The 25,832-nt window shown below is 38.8% G+C and overlaps 1 protein-coding gene across 5 annotated transcripts in view; it reads left to right on the top strand.

The window, feature by feature from the left end:
- The window catches only part of kif21b (kinesin family member 21B), a 159,756-nt gene that overhangs the window by 117,096 nt on the left and 16,828 nt on the right, over positions 1-25,832 (top strand). For all 5 annotated transcript variants that reach the window (XM_057845038.1, XM_057845041.1, XM_057845040.1 and 2 more), the window contains 5 exons: positions 12,623-12,759; positions 15,657-15,837; positions 18,455-18,619; positions 20,307-20,424; positions 24,035-24,205. In XM_057845038.1, the coding sequence (XP_057701021.1) occupies positions 12,623-12,759; positions 15,657-15,837; positions 18,455-18,619; positions 20,307-20,424; positions 24,035-24,205 (772 nt within the window). The remainder of the gene's footprint in view (positions 1-12,622; positions 12,760-15,656; positions 15,838-18,454; positions 18,620-20,306; positions 20,425-24,034; positions 24,206-25,832) is intronic.

Below are 25,832 nucleotides of genomic sequence, written 5' to 3' on the forward strand. Positions count from 1 at the left end.
GTCTGCTTGTAAACTCACAATGATGTCATCACGGTTCCCGTGCTCGTCCGTGACCGCCTTTTCACCACCTGTTTTCCCTCGCCTTCCTCTCCACCCGAGTGTTGATTGTGGTTTCTCCATTTTACACTTGAATGCACATCAGTCCCTCTAATTTAGACAGCGAGAACCAAAAGTGGTATTTGCCATGTGACAAAATGGATTTTGCCCTGTGGCATTTTTTTGCCTTTTGCCTCGTGGCATTTTTTTTGCCATGTGGCATAATGAGTTTTGCCATGTGGCACTTTTTTTTGCCATGTGGCAAAATTGATTTTGCCATGTGGCATTTTTTTGCCATGTGGCAAAATTGATTTTGCCATGTGGCATTTTTTTTTGCCATGTGGCATTTTCTTTGCCATGTGGCAAAACTGATTTTGCTATGTAGTTTTTTTTCTGCCATGTGGCAAAATCCATTTTGCCATGTGGCATTTTTTTGCCACGTGGCAAAATCCATTTTTTGCCATATGGCAAAATCCATTTTGCCACATAAAAAAAAAAAAAATGCAAATTTGCCTTATGGCAAAAAAATGCCACATGGTAAAATCAATTTTGCCACATGGCAAAATAATGCCATACGGCAAAAAAATGCCACATGGCAAAATCAATTTTGCCACATAGCAAAATCAATTTTGCCACATGGCAAAAAAAAAATGCCACACGGCAAAATCAATTTTGCCACATGGCAAAAAAAATGCCACATGGCGGAATCCATTTTGCCACATGGGGAAAAAAATGCCACATTGCAAAATCCATTTTGCCACATAGCAAATACCACTTTTTGTTCTCGGCCCTGCTGGATTTTCTTGTGAAAATTATATATATATATAAAAAAAATAATTCAGCACGTTTATCACGTTTTCAATAATGCACAAATTTTTTTTTGGTACTGGGGAGAGTTGTCCGATATAAGCCGATAATATCGGCCCACTCGAGCAAAATCAAATGATTCCGGATAATATCGATTTTTCAGTATCGGGTTTGGACCAATATACATATTGCCTTCAATGTGAATGTAGAAGCCTTTGTACAAGGGCTGGTCACAGTTTAGCGCAGCGGTTATGCTAATTGACCATTAGATGTCTTGGGATTGGTTATGTGTGCAGACCATTTGCATTCATGGTGCAAAAATTAAATAAACAATAACTGATGAAAAAAATAATGAATTATAAAGTCATTTCATATAACTGCTGTGTTACCAGAAAGAAATAGTCACTAATAAAAGTATTAAAAAAACAAAAATTTGTGGAAAAGCTCAGCAAAATGCATCTTGGGAATTGTCATTGCATTGGCATGATTGCCTGCCTGTATTTGTAATGCTTTGGTCGACCCATAGTGGCTCTTTGGGGTAACTTCTGTAAACATGATTTAATTGTGAATGATTCATTTTATTTAATGACTGTCATTTTGGCTCATTCAAATGTATATTATTCATATGGCACATTTATTTTCTACAATTTCAGTTGAAGTTCTCTTAATTTAATGTTTATTTTGTTTGGAAAACCTTAAAGTTGTTACATTTATCATGAGTAAGGCATTCAGTGTGGCATCACAATACAATTAGCAATACAACGTTAAGTACGTGACGTGAAGCCAAAAACCCCCCAAATCAACAAGAATTGACACCCAAATCCCCCCATTTCAAGAAGTGACCCAATCCGTACAGGAAAGTGAACCCTGAAATTGTTCAAAAGCAACAGGAAGAGACTCAGTAAGAGCAGGAAGTGAACCCGAAATGCCCCAAAATGCATAACCTGCACTACCTTCTCCACACAATACCATCACGGTGCTAGGTAATGGCTGCCAGTCGGGGGACCTGACGGCCACAGTCATACAGTGATAGGTGGATCCCGCACTTTTTACATGGCATGGCTCTTGGGGCGTGGCCTCCTCTCTGCCCTGGGCTGCTGGCTGAGGGGGCGGCGGGGGCAGGCGCCTGATTGGCCCTCTCTTGCGTCTTCCTTCCCCTCTCTTTTCTGCCCGGGTATCCTTCCGGCTTGGGTCGCTGGCTGGATGCCGGTGAGTTCGCCGGATATCGCCTGCTTTGGGTGGGGAGCTCTGCCCTGGGCTAAGAGGGCTGTGGGGGTCCCGCGGTGTGGCGTGTCAGTTGGGGGGGCTGCGGTGGTGGTTCGTGGGCCAGGTGGGCATGGGGGGCGGTGGTGCGTCCCCTCATCCCATCCCTGAAGGCCGGATGATGGGGTCGTGGATGTTCCGGGGGACCACCCTGGATCCCAGGGGGATGAGGGCGGCCCCCTTGCTGGCGCCCCCCCTAATTGGCTGGGTAAGGGCCATGGCCCTGGGGTGGCTCCCGCTAGGCCTGAACAATATTGGAAAAAACTATGCTGCGATTTTTTTGGGGTTTGCGATATTATATTGCGATATTAAAAAAATGAAAAAAATTTTTTTTAAAAGAAATTTTCACTAGATGACTTGAATAGCTGTTTGGAAAGACTTTGGATGACTCACAATGACCGGTGTACAGTGATCCCTCGTTTTTCGTGGTTAATGGGCACCAGAACCTGCCGCGATAAGTGAAAAACCGCAAAGTTATGCCCCCCGCCCTCCAAATTTTATTTTTTTTTGTGTGTGTGCTCAATGTATTTATTCAGATTTACCATTGGAAAGAGATACATATAAGGCATGTTTTTTTCTCACTTTTTCCCCAAAGTAGGTTTATAAAAAAATGTAATATACAGTACTGTGCAAAAGTTTTAGGCAGGACACCTGCCTAAAACTTTTGCACAGTACTGTATATTTTTATTATACTATGTATATACAGGATATACTGTATGTATATATTTTCCCCAAGTGGAAGCTTCCATGATCCTAATAAATTTAATAATTAAAAAAATATATATACTGTACTGTGCAAAAGTTTTAGGCAGGTGTCCTGCCTAAAACTTTTGCACAGTACTGTATATATATATATATATATATATATATATATATATATATATATATATATATATATATACAGAGGGGAGAACAAGTATTTGATACACTGCCAATGGGAAACTGTATATATATATATAAATACAGTACTGTATATTTTTATTATAATATATATATATATACAGGATATACTGTATGTATATATTTTCCCCAAGTGGAAGCTTCCATGATCCTAAGAAATTTAATAATTAAAAAAAAAAATATATAGAGATATATAAAGACTTGTAGGTCTTAAAAGATAAATAAAAATAATAAATAAAATATATAAATATATAAATAAATAAAATATATAAATATTTATAAAAATTTATAGAAAATAAAAGATAATAACTAGTACAAGTTATAGAAATTTTATATTAAAACCCCTCTTCATGTTTTCGTTTTAATAAAATTTGTAAAATTGTCAATCAAAAAATAAACTAGTAGCCCGCCATTGTTGATGTCAATAATTACTTACACAATGCTCATGGGTGCTGAAGCCTATAAAATCAGTCGCACCCAAGCGCCAGCAGAGGGCGGCAAAACTTCGAAAAACACAACAAGCATACCTTTCACTGTACTGTCATTTTAATCTGTTTGAGCGGGGCATTTGTGCGTTAATTGCGTCAAATATTTTAACGGAATTAATTTAGAAAATTAATTACCGCTCGTTAACGCGATAATTTTGACAACCCTAATATACAGTATATTTGCTTCTTCTATCTCTCCTTCTAATTTTCTTCTATCAAATTAAACATTGAATAATAACAATGTGATACATTAAAACTGTTCCGACCAATAGGACACCCCCATTCCCATTCTCCGTGTCAAGCAGCTGAACTGGACAGTTTTAAAAAACACAAAATACCAAAAAAACGAAATGCCCCAAAATCAACAGAAAGCGACTAAAAAACAACAACAAACGACGTGAAATACCCCAAAATGAACTCAATTGGCCGCCATTGACCACCATAGACGTCCAATCCGTTTGAAGAGGGAGGGGTGGCAGCGAATGAACGAACATTCATTCGCTGCAGCGAATGAACGAACATTCATTCGTTGCCACCCTCCCACTTCAAACGAATTGGACGTCTACGAGTGAATAAATTCAATTCACAACAGCATTTTTCTTAACCTGTAACAAATACAACATTTCACCTTTGCAAAGATGTGTTAAATTGGCTCGAAACAACACTTGGTAAAAACGACAATAACATTTGCATCCCAAACACTTTAATCAACACCTTCCACTCTTGATCTCGTCTTTTCGCGTTTAAAACCCCGAAATAGAAACACGTCCTTTCATGCATTAGCGTTAATAGCAGTGAAATTCTAATTAGTAGAAAATTTGGTTTTATCTTTTGCCTGTAGCAAGTGTAAGACAAACGCTTTCACTTTATGATGCACACGTTTCTTTTTATTCTTCGCTAACTCCCAACTTGAAGCAGCTTTCACAAAGGCGCTTCTGTCTGTTTCTCAGTGTGATGCACAGAACACACACTGATCTGCCTTGGCGTTTCTCATTAGTCGGTTGTTCCCCCTTGCTTAGCGCCGCAGCATCCATTAGCGGCCCTTACATACTTCATAACTCTGCACGCTAGGAGATCTTACATGCTGATAGAAAGGGGAATAGTTGCTATTATTTGGAACAGCTGGGAGAAGCTGGACTCTAGTTTGTGTACCTTTAATGGAGAAAAAAACGGGTTAAAAAATAGCTTAGTCTAAATAAAGGGAATAGTTGAGTGTGTCATTTTATGCAGTAGTAATGAGCACCTTGTCGCCTTGACAACAGACACTGTAGAAATGATGTAGAAATTCACTTACAGTGTTATGAAAAAGTATCGGAACCTTTTGGAATTTTCACATTTCTGCATAAATTCCCCATCAAATGTAATCTGACCTTTGTCAAAATCACACAGATGAAAAAACAGCATCTGCTTTAACTAAAACCACCCAATCATTTATAGATTTTCATATTTTAATGAGGATAGTATGCAAACAATGACAGAAAGGGGAAAAATCAGTAAGTGAACCATCACATTTAATATTTTGTGGCCCCCTTTTGGCAGCAGTGACTTCAACCAGACGCTTCCTGTAGCTGCAGATGAGTCTAGCACATGGATCAGGACTAATTTTGGCCCATTCTTCTCGGCAAAACTGCTGTAGTTCAGTCAGATTCAGGCATGAATGGCTGTCTTTAGGTCATGCCACAGCATCTCAATGGGGTTCAAGTCTGGACTTTGACTTGGCCACTCCAGAACGTGTATTTTGTTCTTCTGAAAGCATTCTGAAGTTTGATTTACTTCTGTGTTTTGGATCATTGTCTTGTTGCAGCATCCATCCTCTTTTTAGCTTCAACTGTCTGACAGACGGCCTCAGGTTTTCCTGCAAAACTTTTGAATTCATTCTTCCATTAATGATTGCAAGTTGTCCAGGCCCTGAGGCAGCAAAACAGCCGCAAATCATGACGCTTCCTCCACCATGCTTCACGGTGGGGATGAGATTTTGATGTTAGTGAGCTGTTGCATTTTTCCTCCGCGCATGTATTACTCTCAAACAATTTCAACTTTGGTTTTATCAGTCCACAAAATATTTTGCCAAAATTTCTTTGGAGTGTCCAAGTGCCTTTTTGCAAACATTAAATGAGCAACAATGTTTTTTTTAGACAGCAATGGCTTCCTGCGTGGAGTCCTCCCATGAACACCATTCTTGGCCATAGTTTTACATACAGTTGATATGTGCACAGAGGTATTGGACTATGCCAGTGGTTTCTGTAAGTCTTTAGCAGACACTATAGGGTTCTTTTTTTACCTCTCTGAGTATTCTGCGCTGAACTCTTGGCGTCATTTTTGGTGGTTTTAGCGATCGTTTTGTGTCCTTTTCCAGCTTTATACAAATCAACAATACTTGATCGCAGGTTTTCTTTTGACAGAGACATGATGCACATCAGACAATGTTTCTCATCAAGACAATTCTTACCCAGGTGTGTGTTTTATAGTGGGCAGGGCAGCTTTAAACCACTCATCAGTGATTGGGCACACACCTTAAATTGTTTGGTAAAAATTGGTTTCAATTGTTCAACTTTGGTTTCATCCTTCCACAAAATATTTTACCAAGACATCTGTGGAGTGTCCAAGTGCCTTTTTCGAACATTAAACGAGCAACAATGTTTTTTTCAGCAGTGGCTTTATCCGTAGAGTCCTCCCTTGAACACCATTCTTGGCCATAGTTTTACATATGGTTAATGTGTGCACATAGATATTGGACTGCGCCAGTGATTTCTGTAAGTCTTACCAGACACGCTAGCGTTCTTTGTTACCTCTCTGAGTATTCTGCGCTGAACTCTTGGCGTCATCTTTGGTGGACGGCCACTCCTTGGGAGAGAAGCAACAGTGCCAAACTCTCCATTTGTAGACAACTTCTCTGACTGTCGATTGAGGAACATCCAGACTTTTCGAGATGGTCTCTTATCCTTCCCCAGCTTTATAAAAATCAACAATCATTGATCGCAGGTCTTCAGACAGCTCCTTTGACTGAGCCATGATGCTCATCAAGACAATTCTTACCAGGTGTGTGTTTTATTGTGGGCAGGACAGCTTTAAACCACTCATCAGTGATTGGGCACACGCCTGACTTAAATTGTTTGGTAAAAATTGGTTTCAGTTGTTCAACTTTGGTTTCATCTTTCCACAAAATATTTTGCCAAGACATCTGTGGAATGTCCAAGTTCCTTTTTGCGAACATTAAACAAGCAACTTTTTTTTTTTTTTTTAGACAGCAATGGCTTCCTTCGTGGTGTCCTCCCATGAACACCATTCTTGGCCATAGTTTTACATATAGTTGATGTGTGCACAGAGATATTGGACTGCGCCAGTGATTTCTGTAAGTCTTTAGCAGACACTCTCGGGTTCTTTTTGACCTCTCTGAGTATTCTGCGCTGAACTCTTGGCGTCATCTTTGTTGGACAGCCACTCCTGGGGAGAGAAGCAACAGTGCCAAACTCTTCCCATTTGTAGACAGCTTCTCTGACTGTCGATTGATGAACATCCAGACTTTTAGAGATGGTTTTGTATCCTTCCCCAGCTTTATAAAAATCAACAATCCTTCAGACAGCTCTTTTGACCGAGCCATGATGCACATCAGACAATGCTACTCATCAAGACAATTCTTACCAGGTGTGTGTAAATAGTGTGCAGGGCAGCTTTAAATCACTCATCAGTGATTGGGCACACGCCTGACTTAAATTGTTTGGTAAAAATTAGTTTCAATTGCTCTTTAGGTCTCCTTAGGCAGAATGTTCACTTACATATTTTCCCCCTTCTGTCATTGTTTGCATGATATCGTCATTAAAATGTGAAAACCTATAAATGTTTGGGTGGTTTTAGTTAAAGCAGACACTGTTTTAACATCTGTGTGATTTTAACAAAGATTAGATCACGTTTGATGGTGATTTTATGCAGAAATGTGAGAAATTCCAAAAGTTTAAGATACTTTTTCATACCTCTGTACATGGCCCATAACCCATGAAGGTGGTGAATAAGGTGGCACGACTGCTTGTTGCATGCTATGATATCATCTTATTTAAGTTCTTTTATTTTACTAGCTGTTCTTCTACTTTCTCTTTTTCCCTAATTAAATTTGTTTTGTGTGCAACCTTTTTTGCTGTGAATTAACTTTTTGATTCAGTTTGTTAACGCAATAAAAAAAGCAATTTGTGTGTATTAGTGTCTTAATCACATTTGTGTTTCTGTACTCAAAAGAAATTTCTCATGCTAGCATAAAAAAATAATGACAGCAGCCGCTTATGGAGAAGGCACAAGCCAGTCGAGGGGGGGTGGGTTGGGGGATTAATGTTGTCCCGGACCTCAGGACCTTAGGGGCCCCTGAATGACCCGTAATTTATTTTAGTTCACATTCAAATATTTTTTTATTTAAATCACTGTCTGATTAAATATTATCTTCTACTTGATAATTAAAAACTTTAAGATACTATATATTTCTAATATATATGTATTTCTTTTTTGTTTTATTTGCATGAGCCCCCCGCTCCCACCCCATCTGTCTTAGCAGAGAATAGTTTGACCTCGCTCTGGCACACTCAAGGCTACACTACGTACGTGCCCTGAAGCGGGAAATTAAAATCTGTCATTGTTATAAACTCTAAACATGGCAAGTCATCATAAATCGGGTGCGCAGAAAAGAAAAGAAAAGAAAAATGAAAAATAGATGAATTAGGGCTAGAGTTGGCTGTGGACGGTGATGTCGGTAAGTGAACAACAGCCGCGAACACTGAATGTTTACATTTACAGGGCAGGCTTAACAACCTAGCCATGCTCTCCATTGAGCGTCAGCTTGCTCAAAAACTGGATTTCACTGATGTTATAAATGCTGTCAAAAAATCTGGGCGCATCACTGTTTGAGGGCTTGAAAACCCTTGTTTTGTTGCTTAGCAGGCAGGCATAGCACTCTCAGTTGTATTGTATTGTAGCCTACATGGGACAATAGATGGAAATTGTTTATATTGTGTCACATCACATTACGGTCTGTTAAATTTAACTGTCCATCTCAAATAATTTAAAAATTTACACTGTCATTACTGGCAAAGCGTTAAAGTACTGCATATGTTGTCGTGACAACCAATGGGGTGGGGTGTGGTGTGGTGTGGTGGGGGGGGGCCCTATAATGGTCTCTTGTCCCCAGGCCCCTACGAGTCTGTTGCCTGCCCTGACAAGGTGAAAAAAAATCACTATTACTGTCTAATAACTGTTTAACAAAAAAAAAAAAAAAAAAACGTGGTAACACTTTCTGTGACAGTGGGTTCATAAGACTGTCATAAGACCGTCACAATTATGACATGAAACTGTCACGAGCATTCACGAATGCTTATAACAGATGTAATTCAGTGTCATTCGGCAAATGATGTAAAAGATGCGGACTGGACATAAATACAGGTAGCGACATAATTTGCCATAATCTGTCATAAGATGTCCCGATCGTCCGATTACGTCATTTTCAAAGTATCGGAATCGGCAAAAAAAATATCGGACATGCCTTTTTTTAATATGTATATATATTTTTTTAATTGAATCGTTTTCTAATTGTATTTAACGTTACAGACAAAATGTCTTACACTCATCCAGAGTCTTTAGTTTTGGCTTAAAATAGGGCTATCAAATTTATCGCGTTAACGGCGGTAATTATTTTTTATAAATTAATCACGTTAAAATATTTAACGCAATTACCGCATGCGCTGCACGACCCACTCACGCGTTGTCGTGTTCAATCTATAATGGCGCCGTTTTATCTATATATATAGAGGTGAAAGGCAGCGTAAAATGAGTAGAGTGAATTTTGGCAGTCTTTGCAGCCTTTTTTTAATTGGCTAAAGCCTTAAAATCCCTCTCTTAACAATTAGAAATATCGTGAGAAGCAATGTGGGGAAGAAAGGTAGTAGTTGATCTTTTTCTTAACAACCTATGTTATTACCCAACGCAGAGAAGATATATCAATTGGTGCCACTTTGCGCAGTCATGGTTGCACTTCCCATCATGCATTTGGGCAGAACAGTTAAATGGCTACAGTATCATTTACTGAAAGCTCAACAAATACACTAGATGGCAATATTTAGTCACAATATACAAAGTCACATTTATAATTTAAGAATTGCACGTCTTTCTATCCGTGGATCCCTCTCACAGAAAGAATGTTAATAATGTAAATGCCATCTTGAGAATTTATTGTCATAATAAACAAATACAGTACTTATGTACTGTATGTTTAATGTATAATATTCGTCCGAGTTTTATTCATTTTTTTCTTAATGCATTGCCAAAATGTATATGATCGGGAAAAATTATCGGGAATGATTGGAATTGAATCGGGAGCAAAAAAAAAAAAGCAATGGGATCGGCAGATACTCAAACTAAAACGATCGGGATCGGATCGGGAGCAAAAAAAAAACATCGGAACAACCCTAGTCATAAGCATTCATTAATGCTCATGACACTGTCAAGTCATCATTATGGCAGTCTTATGAACCCACTGTCAAAGCAATTGTTACCAAAATCTTTCAGGTTCTCAATGAGTGCCAATATTTCAATTCACACAGATGACAAAAATCATTCACACAGGCTCACAACTCTCCTTAATGGAGAACATAGATCAACGGACTTCCTCTTGATTTCTATTCCTGGGCACGTTGTTGGGCAACGTTGATGAAAAAAGCCAATGACGAACTGTGCAGATGTCAGCTCCGCCCATTTGTTTTGTGTGAAATAAAAACTATAGGCGTTGACGACCTCTCACGATGGATAGAACGCCAACAGGAACTGAATATTAGACAAACACGTTTAAGAATGAAAAACGATGACTTGTAGTTGCTGTTTACCCCTTTGCATGCATGTGCACGCACACACACGTACACACACACACACACACACACACACTGAAAAACAATCCTTTGAGAGTACTAATACGAACATTTACACAGGTTTACCTAACACACATTGTTACATTATTTTCAAGAAAAAGAGGGGACAATTCCGTGACTTTTCCAAATTTTGTAACACTTTATTTGACAGTGGGTTCGTAAGACGGTCATAAGACCATCCTCATTTTGACATGACAAATGCTTAGGTAGTAATATCTTCATTTACTTTGCTTGCAATGAAAAAACACAAAATAGAATGGGAAAAAAAATTAAATCATTATGATTCTACACAAAACTCCAAAAATGGGCCAGACAAAACTATCGGCACCCTTTGAAAAATCACATGATGCTTCTCTAATTTGTGTAATTAATAGGGCTGTCAAACGATTAAAATTTTTAATCGAGTTAATTACAGCTTAAAAATGAATTAATCGTAATTAATCGCAATTCAAACCATCTCTAAAATATGCTATATTTTCCTGTAAATTATTGTTGGACTGGAACGATAAGACACAAGACGGATATATACATTCAACATACGGTATTAGTTTACTATAACAATAAATCCACAAGATGACATTAACATTACCGTAAATTCCGGACTATAAGCCGCTACTTTTTTCCCTCCCTCAGTATCCTGCAGCTTATAGTCCTGCGCGGCTTATTTGTTGATTTATTTGGGTTAGTAGGTAACACTTTATTTGAGAGCGGCGTCATAAGACCGTCATAATTATAACACTATCAAGGACATTAATGAATGCTTATGACAGATGTCATTGTCATCCAGCAAACTATGTCACTAACTCCATTTATGTCCAGCTCGGATCTTTTAAATCTATTCAAAAGTGAGATGATTTGCCAATGACACAAAATGACATCTGTCATAAGGATTCATTAATGCTCATGGCAGTGTCAAGTCATAATTATGATAGTCTTATGGCACAACTGTCAAATAAAATGTTATCAAATACCATAATTAGCAATTAATGAAACAACTGGAACAGCAACTGAAGAAATAATTGGCAAATAACATGAATTTTGATTGTTATTTACATCTGTAGCGCTGCAGTGCATGCTAGGAGGCATGTTAGGACAACAACAGTGTTGACGACAGGTGGCAGCAGAGGTTGACTGTCTCTCCAAGAGAGCAGTAATGTCCAAATGAAGCTTCTTCAAGCAATGGTGGTTCATTTGGCCTTATGACCGTCATAACCTCTCACAGAAAGAATGTTAATAATGTAAATGCCATCTTGAGGATTTATTGTCATAAACAAATACAGTACTGTGTGTTGAATGTATGTATTCGTCCGAGTTTTATTCATTTTTTTCTTAATGCATTGCCAAAATGTATATGATCGGGAAAAATTATCGGGAATGATTGGAATTGAATCGGGAGCAAAAAAAAAAAGCAATCGGATTGGGAAATATCGGGATCGGATTGGGAGCAAAAAAACATGATCGGAACAACCCTAGTTCGTGACAACACTGCATATGTCGTAAGCATTCATTGATGCTCATGACAGTGTCATGTTATAATTATGACAGTCTTATGACAGCCTTATGAACCTACTGTTAAATAAAGTGTTACCCCAAATTTTAATCATACGGTGCACACACACATCCCCACACGTCTTATATAGAAACCCACAAGAGACCAATTTTCTCTCACCATTTCTTTGCACTTGTCTCACTCTGCTGACTTCACTTTGACACAGTACTCTCAGCATTACATCGGGGAGGGTTGAGTGCATATAAAATCAACTGTCTGCGTGTGTTCCATGTATATTTAGGGCTTTTGTTTGGGAGAAGAAGTGGGTTAGCTAGCAAAGAGCTAATATTGGCTGCAGAAGAATGACTTTGCCACAAGTGTCAATGGTTATGTTTACATGGACAAAATTTCGTCAACCCGATCAGTGTTCTGTTTAAAATTATAATCGGATACACTGTGTTCATGGGCACTAAAAATATTGATCCGATTAGGTCTTGTGCATTAATGCATCAGACCGTCAGTCGGAACAGATTATTTTGACATGCGCAGATTGATGCTGTGTTCATGTGGTGTCGTAATTATGGTAAATACTAGTATGTATGCATTTTTTTTTTTTAAATGAGCATGTAATACGTATCTGCCTGTGGCTGTGCTTCCATCTGTAGAAACATAGGCGAAATCACAGCATGTTATTTTGCCTCAAGGAAGTAACACAGCAAATGATTTTTTTTTTTTTCCAGGGGTGTGATCAATCCTATCGGGGGCGTGAAGGGGGGTCGGACAGCCCCCCTGCAGTGTATGTCTGTTGCCGAGGGCCATTCAAAGCCGGTTCTGTGTGTCGACGCCACGGATGAGTTACTGTTTACCGGATCCAAAGGTACACTGACGCACTCACAAAAGTCAGTGTTCACGATCAGATCCATTCGTAGCACTGTGGTACGCTTACTAACCTTCGTCAAGTTGGCCTCACCCCGTCAGATGCAAATTTTTATACAATTGATATCAATTGGTGCTATGTTTGTGCTTTAAAAAGTTTTCTTTGTTCTGCTATCATTTTCGGCAGGGCTGAGACCCAAAAGTGGTATTTGCCATGTGGCATTTTTTTTTGCTATGTGGCTAAACTGATTTTGCCATGTGGCATTTTTTTTGCCATGTGGCATTTATTTTGGCATGTGGCAAAATTGATTTTCCTATGTGGCATTTTTTTTTTTTTTTTGCCATATGGCATTTTTTATGCATGCGTTCATAGCCATCAATGGCATAAGCTGACTTGGGTGTCAGTTGAATGTCAATGCTCTGTAATGGTAAGTGGATGGCTAAAAAAATCACAGTCTGCCATTTAAAGTTAATGGAAAACTTGGACTTGAATAGCCGTCAATGGCAAAGCCTGAGTTGGGTGCCAGTTCAATGTCAATGTGCTGTAATGTAATGTGTATGGTCAAATATCACAGCCACACGTTTTTTCTGCCATTTATAATGAATGGAAAATTTGAACGTGTATGGCCTTCAAAACTGGCATATGCAACCAAAAATGCCACATACCCTCCCAAAAAATGCGACAAGCAAATCCATTTTGCCACATACCAAAAAAATGCCACATGTCAAAATCCATTTTGCCACATGGCAAAAAAAGAAAAAAAAAAAAAAAAAAAAAGAAAAGCCACATGGCAATATCACTTTTGCCACATGGCAAAAAATACAGTATGCCACATTGCAAAAAAAAATGTCACATGGCAATTTTACCATGTGGCAAAGAAAATGCTACATGGCAAAATCCATTTTGCCACATACCAAAAAAATACCATCTGTCAGAATCCATTTTGCCACATGGCAAATTCAAATTTTGCCACATGGCAAAAAAAAAAAAAAAAAAAGAAAAGAAAAAGAAAAGCCACATGACAATATCAGTTTTGCTACATGGCAAAAAAATGCCACATAGCAAAATCCATTTTGTCACATGGACAAAAAAATGCCACATGTCAAAATCCATTTTGCCACATGGAAAAATCAAATTTTGCCACATGGCGAAACAAAGAAAAAAGAAAAGCCACATGGCAATATCCATTTTGCCACATGGACAAAAAAATGCCACATGGCAAAATCCATTTTGCCACATGGCAAGTACCACTTTTGGTTCTTGACCCTGCTGCATATTTTTCTATAATTTCCATCATTATTTCAATGGTAAAGATCACCTTATTATATATGGCAAAACAAAGAAAAAAGAAAAGCCACATGGCAATATCAGTTTTGCCACATGGCAAAAAATATGCCACATGGGGGGAAAAAAATGTCACATGGCAATTTTACCATGTGGCAAAGAAAATGCTACATGGCAAAATCCATTTAGCCACATAGCAAAAAAATATGGACGTCCCAAAATTTTCCTGTTCATTTTCAATGGGAAAAACAAAAAAATCCCCAAATCAACAGGAAATGACCAGCTATCAATAGGACGTGTCCCCCAAACTTCCCCGATTCCATTGATGCTTATGAAGGGTGCTGCCATTGACGGCCAAGGACGTCCAAATTTCCCATTCATTTCTAATGGGATTTACTGTGTTTATTGCCACTGACGGACATGTTATTCCATTCTATTGGCCCCAATGTACTTGGATTTCATTGACGCCTATGAAAGTTGATGCCATTGACTGCCATGGACGTCCCAAAATTTTCCCATTCATTTTCAATGGCAAAAAAAAAATGATGTCCCAAAATCAACAGGAAACGACAAGATATCAATAGGACGTCTCCCCCGAATTTCATCGATTCTATTGACGCTTATGGAGGGTGCTGCCATTGACGGCCATGGACGTCCAAATTTCCTATTCATTTCTAATGGCATTTACGTTGTTTATTGTAATTGACGGACATGTTTGTCCATTCTATTGATAGTCCTGGGCGGGGCTAAGATCTGTATAGAATAGAATAGAATAGAATGTCTTTATTGTCATTACACAAAGTGTTATCTCCACACAGCAAAGACCAGAAGTAATTTCTCCAGAAATTGCAGTTTCTAGTTAGATGGTGCTTTGCAAGGCAAAATCTCTGGTAGTAAAATTCCCTTTGAATGGCGTTTCTTCGGCGTGCCGCACAGCTCAAATCGTTTGACTAACTGTCACCATTCAAATATTAAAATGACCGGAATTTTTGCGCAACGCAGGGAATTCATTGAATGTGCCCCCAACATTTTCCGTTCGATCGTAAATGGTTTTTTGGGGGGAAAATGAAAAATAAAATTTTTTTGGCCAAATCGCATAATTTACATATCAAAAATTCCAAGACGGCCAGGGGCATAAAAGTTGTATACAGAATTTTCAAAAAATGTACAGTTCCCCCAAAACTGTCCCACTCATTTTAATGGGATGCCTTTGACAGCCATGTTTGTCCAAATTTCCCATTAATTTTCCAATGGCAGGAAAACATAGGTCCTTGTGATTTTTGAACATTTACCATGATTGTCCATTGACATTCAACTGGTACCCAAGTAACTCGATGCCATTGACAGCCATGTATGTCCAAATTTCCCATTCATTGTCAATGGCAGAAAAACCTGTGTGGTTGTGATTTTTGACCAAAAACTTACCATTACAGCCCATTGACATTCAACTGGTGCCCAAGTAATCCGTTGCCATTGACAGCCATGCAACTACACCAGCAAACCCCCATTTTAATTTCTCCAGAAATTGCAGTTTCCACTTTTTATATCAATTTGTGTCTGATGAGGGGCAAACTTCATGAAAGTCGCTCACTAGTTTTAACAATTTCTTCCAGATCGCACTTGTAAGGTGTGGAACTTGGTGACAGGTCAGGAGATCATCACGCTCAAAGGCCACCCGAATAATGTAGTCTCCGTCAAATACTGTACCTCCTCGGGTCTGGTCTTGTCCGTCTCTACATCCTACATCAAGGTGTGGGACATACGTGATCCAGCCAAGTGTGTCCGTACGCTCACGTAAGTGTCCCTACCGACTAGCTGCGTGCAATTGAGAATCTGTAGATATTTGCAGGAATAGAGTAAAATGTCTACATGAACTGAATACAGGAGAAATTATGTTATACAGTGGTATGAAAAAGTATCTGAACCTTTTGGAATTTCTCAAATTTTTGCATAAAATCACCATCAAATGTGATCTGATCGTTGTCAAAATCACACAGATGAAAAAACAGTTTCTGCTTTAACTAAAACCACCCAAACATTTATAGGTTTTCATATTTAAATGAGGATAGTATGCAAACAATGACAGAAAGGGGGAAAAATAAGTAAATGAAACATCACATTTAATATTTTATGGCCCCTCCTTTGGCAGCAATAACTTCAACCAGACACTTCCTGTAGCTGCAGATCAGTGTGGCACATCGATCAGGACTAATTTTGGCCTGACAAAACTGCTGTAGTTCAGTCAGATTCCTGAGATGTCTGGCATGAATCGGTGTCTTTAGCTCATACCATAGCATCTCAATGGGTTTCAAGTCTGGACTTTGACTTGGCAACTCCAGAACGTGTATTTTGTTCTTCTAAAACCATTCTGAAGTTGGTTTACTTCTGTGTTTTGGATCATTGTCTTGTTGCTGCATCCATCCTCTTTTTGGCTTCAACTGTCTGAAAGACGGCCTCACGTTTTCCTGCAAAATGTCCTGATAAATTCATTCTTCCATTAATGATTGTAAGTGGTCCAGGGCCTGAGGCAGCAAAACAGCCCCAAATCATGGTGCTACCTCCACCATGCTTCACGGTGGGGATGATGTGTTGATATTGGCGAGCTGTTCCATTTTTCCTCCACACATGACGTTGTGTGTTACTCCCCAAAAATTCAACTTTGGTTTCATCAGTCCACAAAATATTTTGCCAAAACTTCTGTGGCGTTTCCAAGTGCCTTTTTGCGAACATTAATTGAGCAACAATGTTTTTTTTTTTTTTTTTAAGACAGCAGTGGCTTCCTCCGTGGAGTCCTCCCATGAACACCATTCTTGGCCAGAGTTTTCATATAGTTGACGTATGCTCAGAGATATTGCACTGTGCTAGTGATTTCTGTAAGTCTTTAGCAGACACTCTAGTGTTCTTTTTTACCTCTGAGTATTCTGCGCTGAACTCTTGGCGTCAGCTTTAGTGGACAGAAACTCCTTGGGAGAGAAGCAACAGTGCCAAACTTTCTCCATTTGGAGACAACCTTATCCATTGATGAACATCTAGACTTTTAGAGATGGTTTTGCATCCTTTCCCAGCTTTATACAAATCAACAATCCTTGATCGCAGGTCTTCAGACAGCTCTTTTGACCGAGCACACCAGACAGTGCTTCTCATCAAGACAATTTTTACCAGGTGTGTGTTTTATAGTGGGCAGGGCAGCTTGAAACCACTCATCAGTGATTGGGCACACACCTGAGTTAAATTGTTTGGTAAAAATTGGTTTCAGTTGCTCTTTGAGTCTCCTTAGGCAGAGGGTTCACCTACTATTTTTCCCTCTTCTGTCATTGTTTGCATGTTATCCTTATTATCTGGTCTTTGCCTTTTTGGCAAAGCCAGATAATGTTATTCTGCAACTTTATTATTATTATTATTATTATTATTATTAATCATCTTATTTTCCGCGTTTTTTCGGCGCGCCGCACAGCCCATACCGCTGCACCATCGGCACCGTTCAGGTATCGACACGTCCGGAATTTTCGTGTGACTGTGGCTTTTTGTCTAACGGCCCCGAAAAAATTTCCGTTTTCACGTAAACGCCGATTTTCCGATTTTTAAAAATGTTTTCAAACCGCTACTTGTCCTACAATTTATGACCAAATCACATAATTAGGACATCAAAAATTTCGGGACACAGAATTTGGAAAAAAATTACGGTTCCCTGGGAATTTGCCAAAAATTTTCCCATTCATTTTTTAATGGGAAATGTCCCGTTCACTTTCAATGGGATTTCCAATAGAATCTACATTGCATTGTTGCCATTGATGGCCATGTATGTCAAATCTATTGATGCTAATGGATTTGAATTCTATCAACGCCTATGCAACTCAATGTCATTGACGGCCATGGACGTCCCAAATTTTTCCCATTCATTTTCAATGGGAAAAACAAAAATTCCCCAAATCAACAGGAAATGATCAGATATCAATTGGACGTGTCCCCCAAACTTCCCTGATTCCATTGACGCTTTTGAAGGGTGCTGCCATTGACGGCCATAGACGTCTAAATTTCCCATTCATTTCTAATGGCATTTACTTTGTGACGGGCATGTTTGTCCATTCTATTGATAGCCCTGGGTGGGGGTAAGATCTGTATCTCCACACGGCAAAGACCTGAAGTAATTAAAAGTAAAAGTAATAAAAGCTGTAAATGTTTGGGTGGTTTTATTTAAAACAGACACTGTTTACACATCTGTGTGATTTTGGTAAAGATCAGATCACATTTGATGGTGATTTTATGCAGAAACATGAAAAATACCAAAACGTTCAGATACTTTTTCATACCACTTTATCTTATGTTTGTGGGTAAATCATGCCGATGTGCAAGGTTTTTCCCTGTGTCTTTCTTCCATTGAATTGTTTTTCCCCCTCTTGCTTTCATTCAGTTCATCAGGACAAGTAGTGTCAGGGGATGCGTGTGCCGGAGCCACCACCCGCACAATAACATTTGCACATGGAGAATGTCAGATCAACCAGATTGCACTCAACCCATCAGGATCCGTGTTGTACGCCGCTGCTGGAAATACTGTTCGCATCTGGGATCTCAACAGGTACGCCGCGTGATTCTTTTGCTTGTTTATTGAGGGTAAGGCGTGCGTGATCTTTTTACAAAAGTATTTTTTGTATTCTGCGTACAAACTGAAACACCACATAGGTTATCTTTCACAGTGTGCGCTATTACAGTTTTATAGAAAAGGGGTGGGTAAACTATATAACTATAAACCGCTATTTTTCCCCTCATTTTAAATCCTACGGTTTATAATCCAGTGCGCTTATTTGTTTATTTGTTGGGTTAATAGGTAACAATTTATTTGACAGCGGTGTCATAAGACTGTCATAACTATGACATGACACTATCATGGGCATTAAAGAATGCATATGACAAATGCCATTAAGTGTCATCTGGCAAATAACTCCATTTATGTCCAGCTCGGATCTTTTACATCCATTCAAAAGTGAGATAGTTTGACACAAAATGATCTGTCATAAGCATTTATTCATGCTCATAGTAGTGTCATGTCATAATTATGATGGTCTAATGACAGTCATATGGCGCCACTGTCAAATAAAGTGTTACCAAATACCCTAACTAGCAATTACCGCACATGCCTCGCTCGAACAGATTAAAATGACAGAACAGTGTAATGTGCACTTGTTACTTGTGTTTTTGGGCGTTTTGTCACCCTCTGCTGGCACTTGGGTGCGACTGTGGGTTTCAGCACTATGAATGAGCATTGTGTAATTATTGACATCAACAATGGCGAGCTACTAGTTCATTTTTTATTGAAAATTTTACTAATTTTATTAAAATGAAAACATTAAGAGGGATTTTAATATAAAAATTCATATGACTTGTACTAACATTTATCTTTTAAGAACTACAAGTCTTTCTATCCATGGATCGCTCTAACTGAATGTTAATAATGTTAATGGCATCTTGTTGATTTATTGATATAATAAACAAATACAGTACTTATGTACCGTATGTTGAATGTGTATATCCGTCTTGTGTCTTTCCGTTCTAACAATAATTTACAGAAAAATATGGCATATTTTATAGAGGGTTTGAATTGCGATTATTCCGATTAATTAATTTTTAAGCTGTAATTAACTCGATTAAAAATTTTAATCGTTTGTCAGCCCTAGTAAAAAGACGTCAATGTTATGGAGGTGGGGAATACACCAATAATTTTGCTACTGAAAGTCCGACCTGCATTAGACTTAGCATAACATTAAACTGTGTGAATTTGCTCAAGTAAGAAAGTGTTCGCTGAAAAAGAATATTCAAGTAATGAGTTACTCCATACAATGTCAGATTAAAAAAAAAAAAAAAAAAAGCCATCTGCCATCTCTCTACCCCCCCAATCTATTTCCATTAAAAGCCCCCAATGGCGAAATGATTATAAGATGTTTCAGCATTCTAAGGAAGGTGCTAAAAAGTACAGCATTTACGTGAAAGGTACACAGAAGCATTTTGGGAAAGTTTCCACATACTCCTTTTTAGTTGTATTGTTCCACAGGGACACGGAAAGCAGACAGAAAATCTCATAACCATTTATTGATGCGTAGGAATTCTGCCAAGATGAAAATGCATTTAATAAACACTCTGTTAGTACCGGCTCGCGCTCTGTGACAGGGCTTTGGCTCAGTGGCTTTATTGGCCAAATGGAAAATGTCTACCTTCATTGAAAGTGCATCTTTTGTCAACTTCTTTTCAACTTTTGTGTGTTGGTTTAGGATGCAAGCTTTGGGGAAGCTAACAGGCCACATTGGTTCCGTCATGTGTTTGACGGTGGGGCAGTCTGGGACAGGCAAAGACCAAGTCATCACTGGTTCTAAAGACCATTATGTGAAGGTAATTAAAGTTAGAGCTTTTAGATCGGGATGTCAAATTTACGGCCCGCCAGGGCGTCCTAATCCGGACGGACACGTCATATTAGAGCTGTCGAAATTATCGCGTTAACGCGCGGTAATTAATTTTTTTAATTAACCACGTTAAACTATTTGACGCAATTAACGCGCATGTACCGCTCAGAAAGTATTCTGCCTTTTGGTAAGTTTTACAGCAAGGCTTTTTGTGCTGTCCAACAGCGAACTCTTGTGGTCGCTTTGCGACATGGTTTATTGTTTTCTTGCCAGTTCATTATGGCTGCACGACGTCTCGGGCTGATAATGTTGTGCTTATATGATCCTTGGACAAGATTTGTCCGTAAGTATGGTTGTTGTAAAGAATGTACATAATATGCTAGTAAGCGAAATGTTCTATTTTTTGTATGAGACGCTTTTTGTTTATGTTTAGTGAACCTGTATAGCGTGCTAAGCTAACGTTGTTGCTAATGCAATGCTTGTGTACTTTTATTTTGTAGTTTTACGACGGTCTAAAGAGGACAATGGTTTGAGGCCATTTTATTAATAAATCAGATGAAAAAGGAAGAAGTCTAATTATTAAGGCGTCGTTCACTAGCTGTCTAGCTTTGGAAAAAGTAGACGCTTCGGAGTGAGGACAGCATAGACAGATTTAAATGACATTAGAGTGAAATGCCCACTACAGTCCTTATGTACCGTATGTTGAATGTATATATCCATCTTGTGTCTTATCTTTCCATTCCAACAATTTATTTTACAGAATATATATATAATTTACAGAAAAATATGGCATATTTTATAGATGGTTTGAATTGCGATTAATTGCGATTAATTATGATTAATTAATTTTTAAGCTGTAATTAACTCGATTAAAAATTTTAATCCTTTGACAGCCCTAGTCATATCTTAACTCATACTGTACATACAAAATCACATGCTTTTACTTTGACACAGGCGCCGTAAAACTGTAGATTTGTATGATGGCGCTCTTTCGTGTCTGCAATAACGTTCATTCATTTGACCCCTCCCAGTCAAAATGGATTGGACATCGAGCAGCCGATCAGTTAACAAGGAAGTGACCCAAAAAATACCCCCAAAACAAACAGGAAGTGACGCCAAATCCCCTGGAAATGCACCAAAATCAACAGGAAGTCACCTGGAAGTGCCTCAAAATCAACAGGATATGATCCAAAATTTGCAGGAAATGACCTGTTAGTATTTTAAAGTAGGGTTGTTCCGATCATGTTTTTTTGCTCCCGATCCGATCCCTATCGTTTTAGTTTGAGTATCTGCCGATCCCGATATTTCCCGATCCGATTGCTTTTTTTTTTTGCTCCCGATTAAATTCCAATCATTCCCGATAATTTTTCCCGATCGTATACATTTTGGCAATGCATTAAGAAAAAAATGAATAAAACTCGGACGAATATATACATTCAACATACAGTACATAAGTACTGTATTTGTTTATTATGACAATAAATCCTCAAGATGGCATTTACATTATTAACATTCTTTCTGTGAGAGGGATCCACGGATAGAAAGACTGGTAATTCTTAAAGGATAAATGTGACTTTGTATATTGTGACTAAATATTGCCATCTAGTGTATTTGTTGAGCTTTCAGTAAATGATAGTGTAGCCATTTAACTGTTCTGCCCAAATCCATGATTGGAAGTGCAACCATGACTGTGCGTAGTGGCGTTGGGAATTAACATTGGGTGTTAAGGAAAATATCAGTCACTACCATTCTTCCCCACATTGCTTCTCACGATATTTCTAGTTTTTGAGAGAGGGAATTTAAGGCTTTAGCCAATTAAAAAGAGGCTCCAAAGACTGCCAAAATTCTCTCTACTCATTTTAAACTGCCTGTTAGCTCTATATATAGGTAAAACAGCGCCATTGCAGATTGAACGCGACAATGCGTGAGTGGGTTGCGCAGCGCATGCGTTAATTGCATTAAATGTTTTAACGTGATTAATTAAAAACAGTTTTTATTACCACCGTTTACGCGATAAATTTGATAGCCCTACTTTAAGCCAAAACTAAAGACTCTGATGAATGTAAGACATTTTGTCTGTACCGTCAAAAACAATTAGAAAACGATTTAATTAAAAAAATATATATATATATATATTAAAAAAAGGCACGTCCGAAATTTTTTTGCCGATTCCGATACTTTGAAAATGACGTGATCCCGATCGATCGGGACATCTTTAGTAATTAACGTGAGATCTTTTAGATCGGGGTGTCAAATTTACGGCCCGCCAAGGCTTCCTAATCCGGACAGACACGTCATATCTTAACTCATACTGTACATACAAAATGACATGCTTTTAGTTTGACACAGGCGCCGTAAAACTGTAGATTTGTGTGATGGCGCTCTTTCGTGTCCACAATAACGTTCATTCATTTGACCCCTCTCAGTCAAAATGGATTGGACATCGAGCAGCCAATCAGTTAACAAGGAAGTGACCCCAAAAATGGCCAAAAACAAAGAGGAAGTGACGCCAAATCACCTGGAAATTAGAGCTGTCCCGACTAGTTGACGTTGTCGACGTCATCGCTGACGTAAATGCGTCGACGGGCAAAACATACCATCGACGGGTAATGACGGGTTCAAAAAAAATTATTTAATGCGGATAAAGTTTAGAATGGCGGGTGCCCGCGATGCAAGCGGTTGTTACTGGCACCTCCAAGGGGGCCGCTGTTATTTCAATATGACCGGCATTGTCAGATTGAGCAAAGAGGAAGGAAGTGGGCGAGCGAGAGAAAGGGAGCGAGATCGGTGAGTTTGGAAAGTGCACGGGTAGTGCGGAGTTGGAATCCCCCACGTTTTTGTTTTGGTCAATAAAAGTATCCATAAAGAGCCATCCGACGGCTCTCGGTGTGACAGCACTACTGGAAATGCACCAAAATCAACAGGAAGTCACGTGGAAATGCCTCAAAATCAACAGGATATGATCCAAAATTTGCAGGAAGTGACCTGTTAGTATTTTAAAGTGTTTTCAAGTGATGCAAAATGGACTCATTGCCAGCCAAAATGGATTGAAAGACTAACACCGTCAATGGCAGCCAGTGAGTTAACAAAAAAGTACCCAAAATGCCCCAAAACCAGTAGGAAGTGATACAAACCATTTAGGAAGTGACCCTTAAGTATCTTAATATACCCTAAAATTACAAGGAAGTGACCCAAAATCAACAGGAAGTGACCAAAGAATAGGAAGTGGCCCAGAAATGCCCTAAAATCAACACAAAATGATCCAATATGTACAAGAAGTGACCCCTAAGTACCTTAAAATTATAAGGAAGTGAGCCAAAATCAACAGGAAGTGACCAATGAACAGGAAGTAGCCCGGAAATGCCCTAAAATCAACAGAAATTGAGCCAAAATTTGCAGAAAATAAACTCTAAAATGACATGGAAGTGACACAAAATGAACTCAATGCCTGCCATTGACAGCGATAGACGTCCAAATAAATTAAAGGACTTGCTAGTCCGGCCCACATGAGGTCTAATTGTTCTAGATGGAATCATATTTTAGCTCAGGATGAAAGTTTTTAAGAGATTTTCAAAAGCGCATTGTGCTTCCATTTTCAGGTGTTTGACGTGGCGGAAGGGACGCTAGGTAACATCGGGCCAGCTCATAACTTTGAGCCTCCGCATTACGACGGCATCGAGTGTTTGGCGGTGCAGGGAGACGTACTGTTCAGTGGCTCGAGAGACAACGGCATCAAAAAATGGGATTTGGAGCAGCAGGAACTCACTCAGGTGTGTATTGTGTGTGTGCTCTATTGTTGTGGAAGAATAGGGACTGAATAATGAATGCGTCTTGTAGCATGCCGCGCACATGCCATCTCTCAAGATTCCTTACATGATCAAATCTAGGTTACGTGTGACTGATCTACGGTGTCGACAAAAACAACAATGAAATGTAACTTTATTGGGAGAATCCTTCACACTTTACAGCAGTGTTGTTTTGCCAACTGAAGTATAGAACTTGTGCCAATAAACTAGAAAACGTAATTTCTGGAGAAATTGCGATGGTAGCTTTGCTGGGATGGTTGGTCTATCACTACCACAACCACACGTTTTTCTGCCATTGAAAATAATAGAAAATGTGGACGTTCATAGCCGTCAATCGCATAGCCTTGTTTGGGTGCCAGTTGAATGTCAATGCGCTGTAATGTAAAGTGTATGGTCAAAAATCGCGACCACACATTTTTCTGCTATCAAAATGAATGGAAAATTTGGACGTTCATAGCCATCGATGGCGTAGCCTGACTTGGATGCCAGTTGAATGTCAATGCGCTGTAATGGTAAGTGTATAGTCAAAAATCACAGCCAACATGTTTTTCTGCCGTTTAAAAGGAATGGAAAATGTGGACGTGCGTAGCCGTCAATAGCATGAACGTGTGTGGCCTGCAAAAATGCCATATACCCCCCAAAAAAACAAAAAAACAAAAAAAAATGCTACATACAATAAATTTTTTTTGCCACATACATAAAAAAAAAGCCACATACCAAGATCCATTTTGCCACATACCAAAAAATGCCACATGGCAAAAAAATGCCAAATGGCAAAATCAATTTTGCCACATGGCAACATAAGTTTTGCTACATGCAAAAACATGCCAAATGGCAAATCCAATTTGCCACATGGCAAAAAAATGCCACATGGCAAAATCCACTTTGCCACATGGCAAAAAAATGGCATATGGCAAAATCAATTTTGCCACATGGCAAAAAAATGCCACATGGCAAAAAATGCGAAATGGCAAAATCAGTTTTGCCACATGGCAGAAAAATGCCACATGGCAACATCTGTTTTGCTACATGTCAAAAACATGCCAAATGGCAAAAAAAATTCCACATGGAAAATCCATTTTGCCACATGGCTAAAAAAATGCCACATGGCAAAAGCCACTTTGCCACATGGCAAAGAAATGGCATACGGCAAAATCAATATTGCCACATGGCAAAAAAAAATGCCACGTGGCAACATGTTTTGCTACTTGGCAAAAAATGCCACATGGCGAAAAAAAAATGCCACATGGCCAAATCCATTTTGCCACATACCAAAAATAAAAAATGCCACATGGCAAAAGAAATGCCAAATGGCAAAATCCATTTTGCCACATGCCACATGGCAAAATCCACTTTGCCACATGGCAAAAAATGTCATGTGGCAAAAAAAGCCATATGACAAAAATGCCACATGGCAAAATCTATTTTGCCACATGGCATAAAAAAATACCACATGGCAAAAAAGCCACATGCCAAATTCCATTTTGCCACATGGCATAAGAAATGCCACATTGATAAATCCATTTCGCCACATGGCAAAAAAAAATGCCACATGGCAAAATCTATTTTGCCACATGGCATAAGAAATGCC

Source organism: Corythoichthys intestinalis, chromosome 9 (assembly GCF_030265065.1).
Source record: "Corythoichthys intestinalis isolate RoL2023-P3 chromosome 9, ASM3026506v1, whole genome shotgun sequence".
Classification (NCBI taxonomy): Eukaryota; Metazoa; Chordata; class Actinopteri; order Syngnathiformes; family Syngnathidae; genus Corythoichthys; species Corythoichthys intestinalis.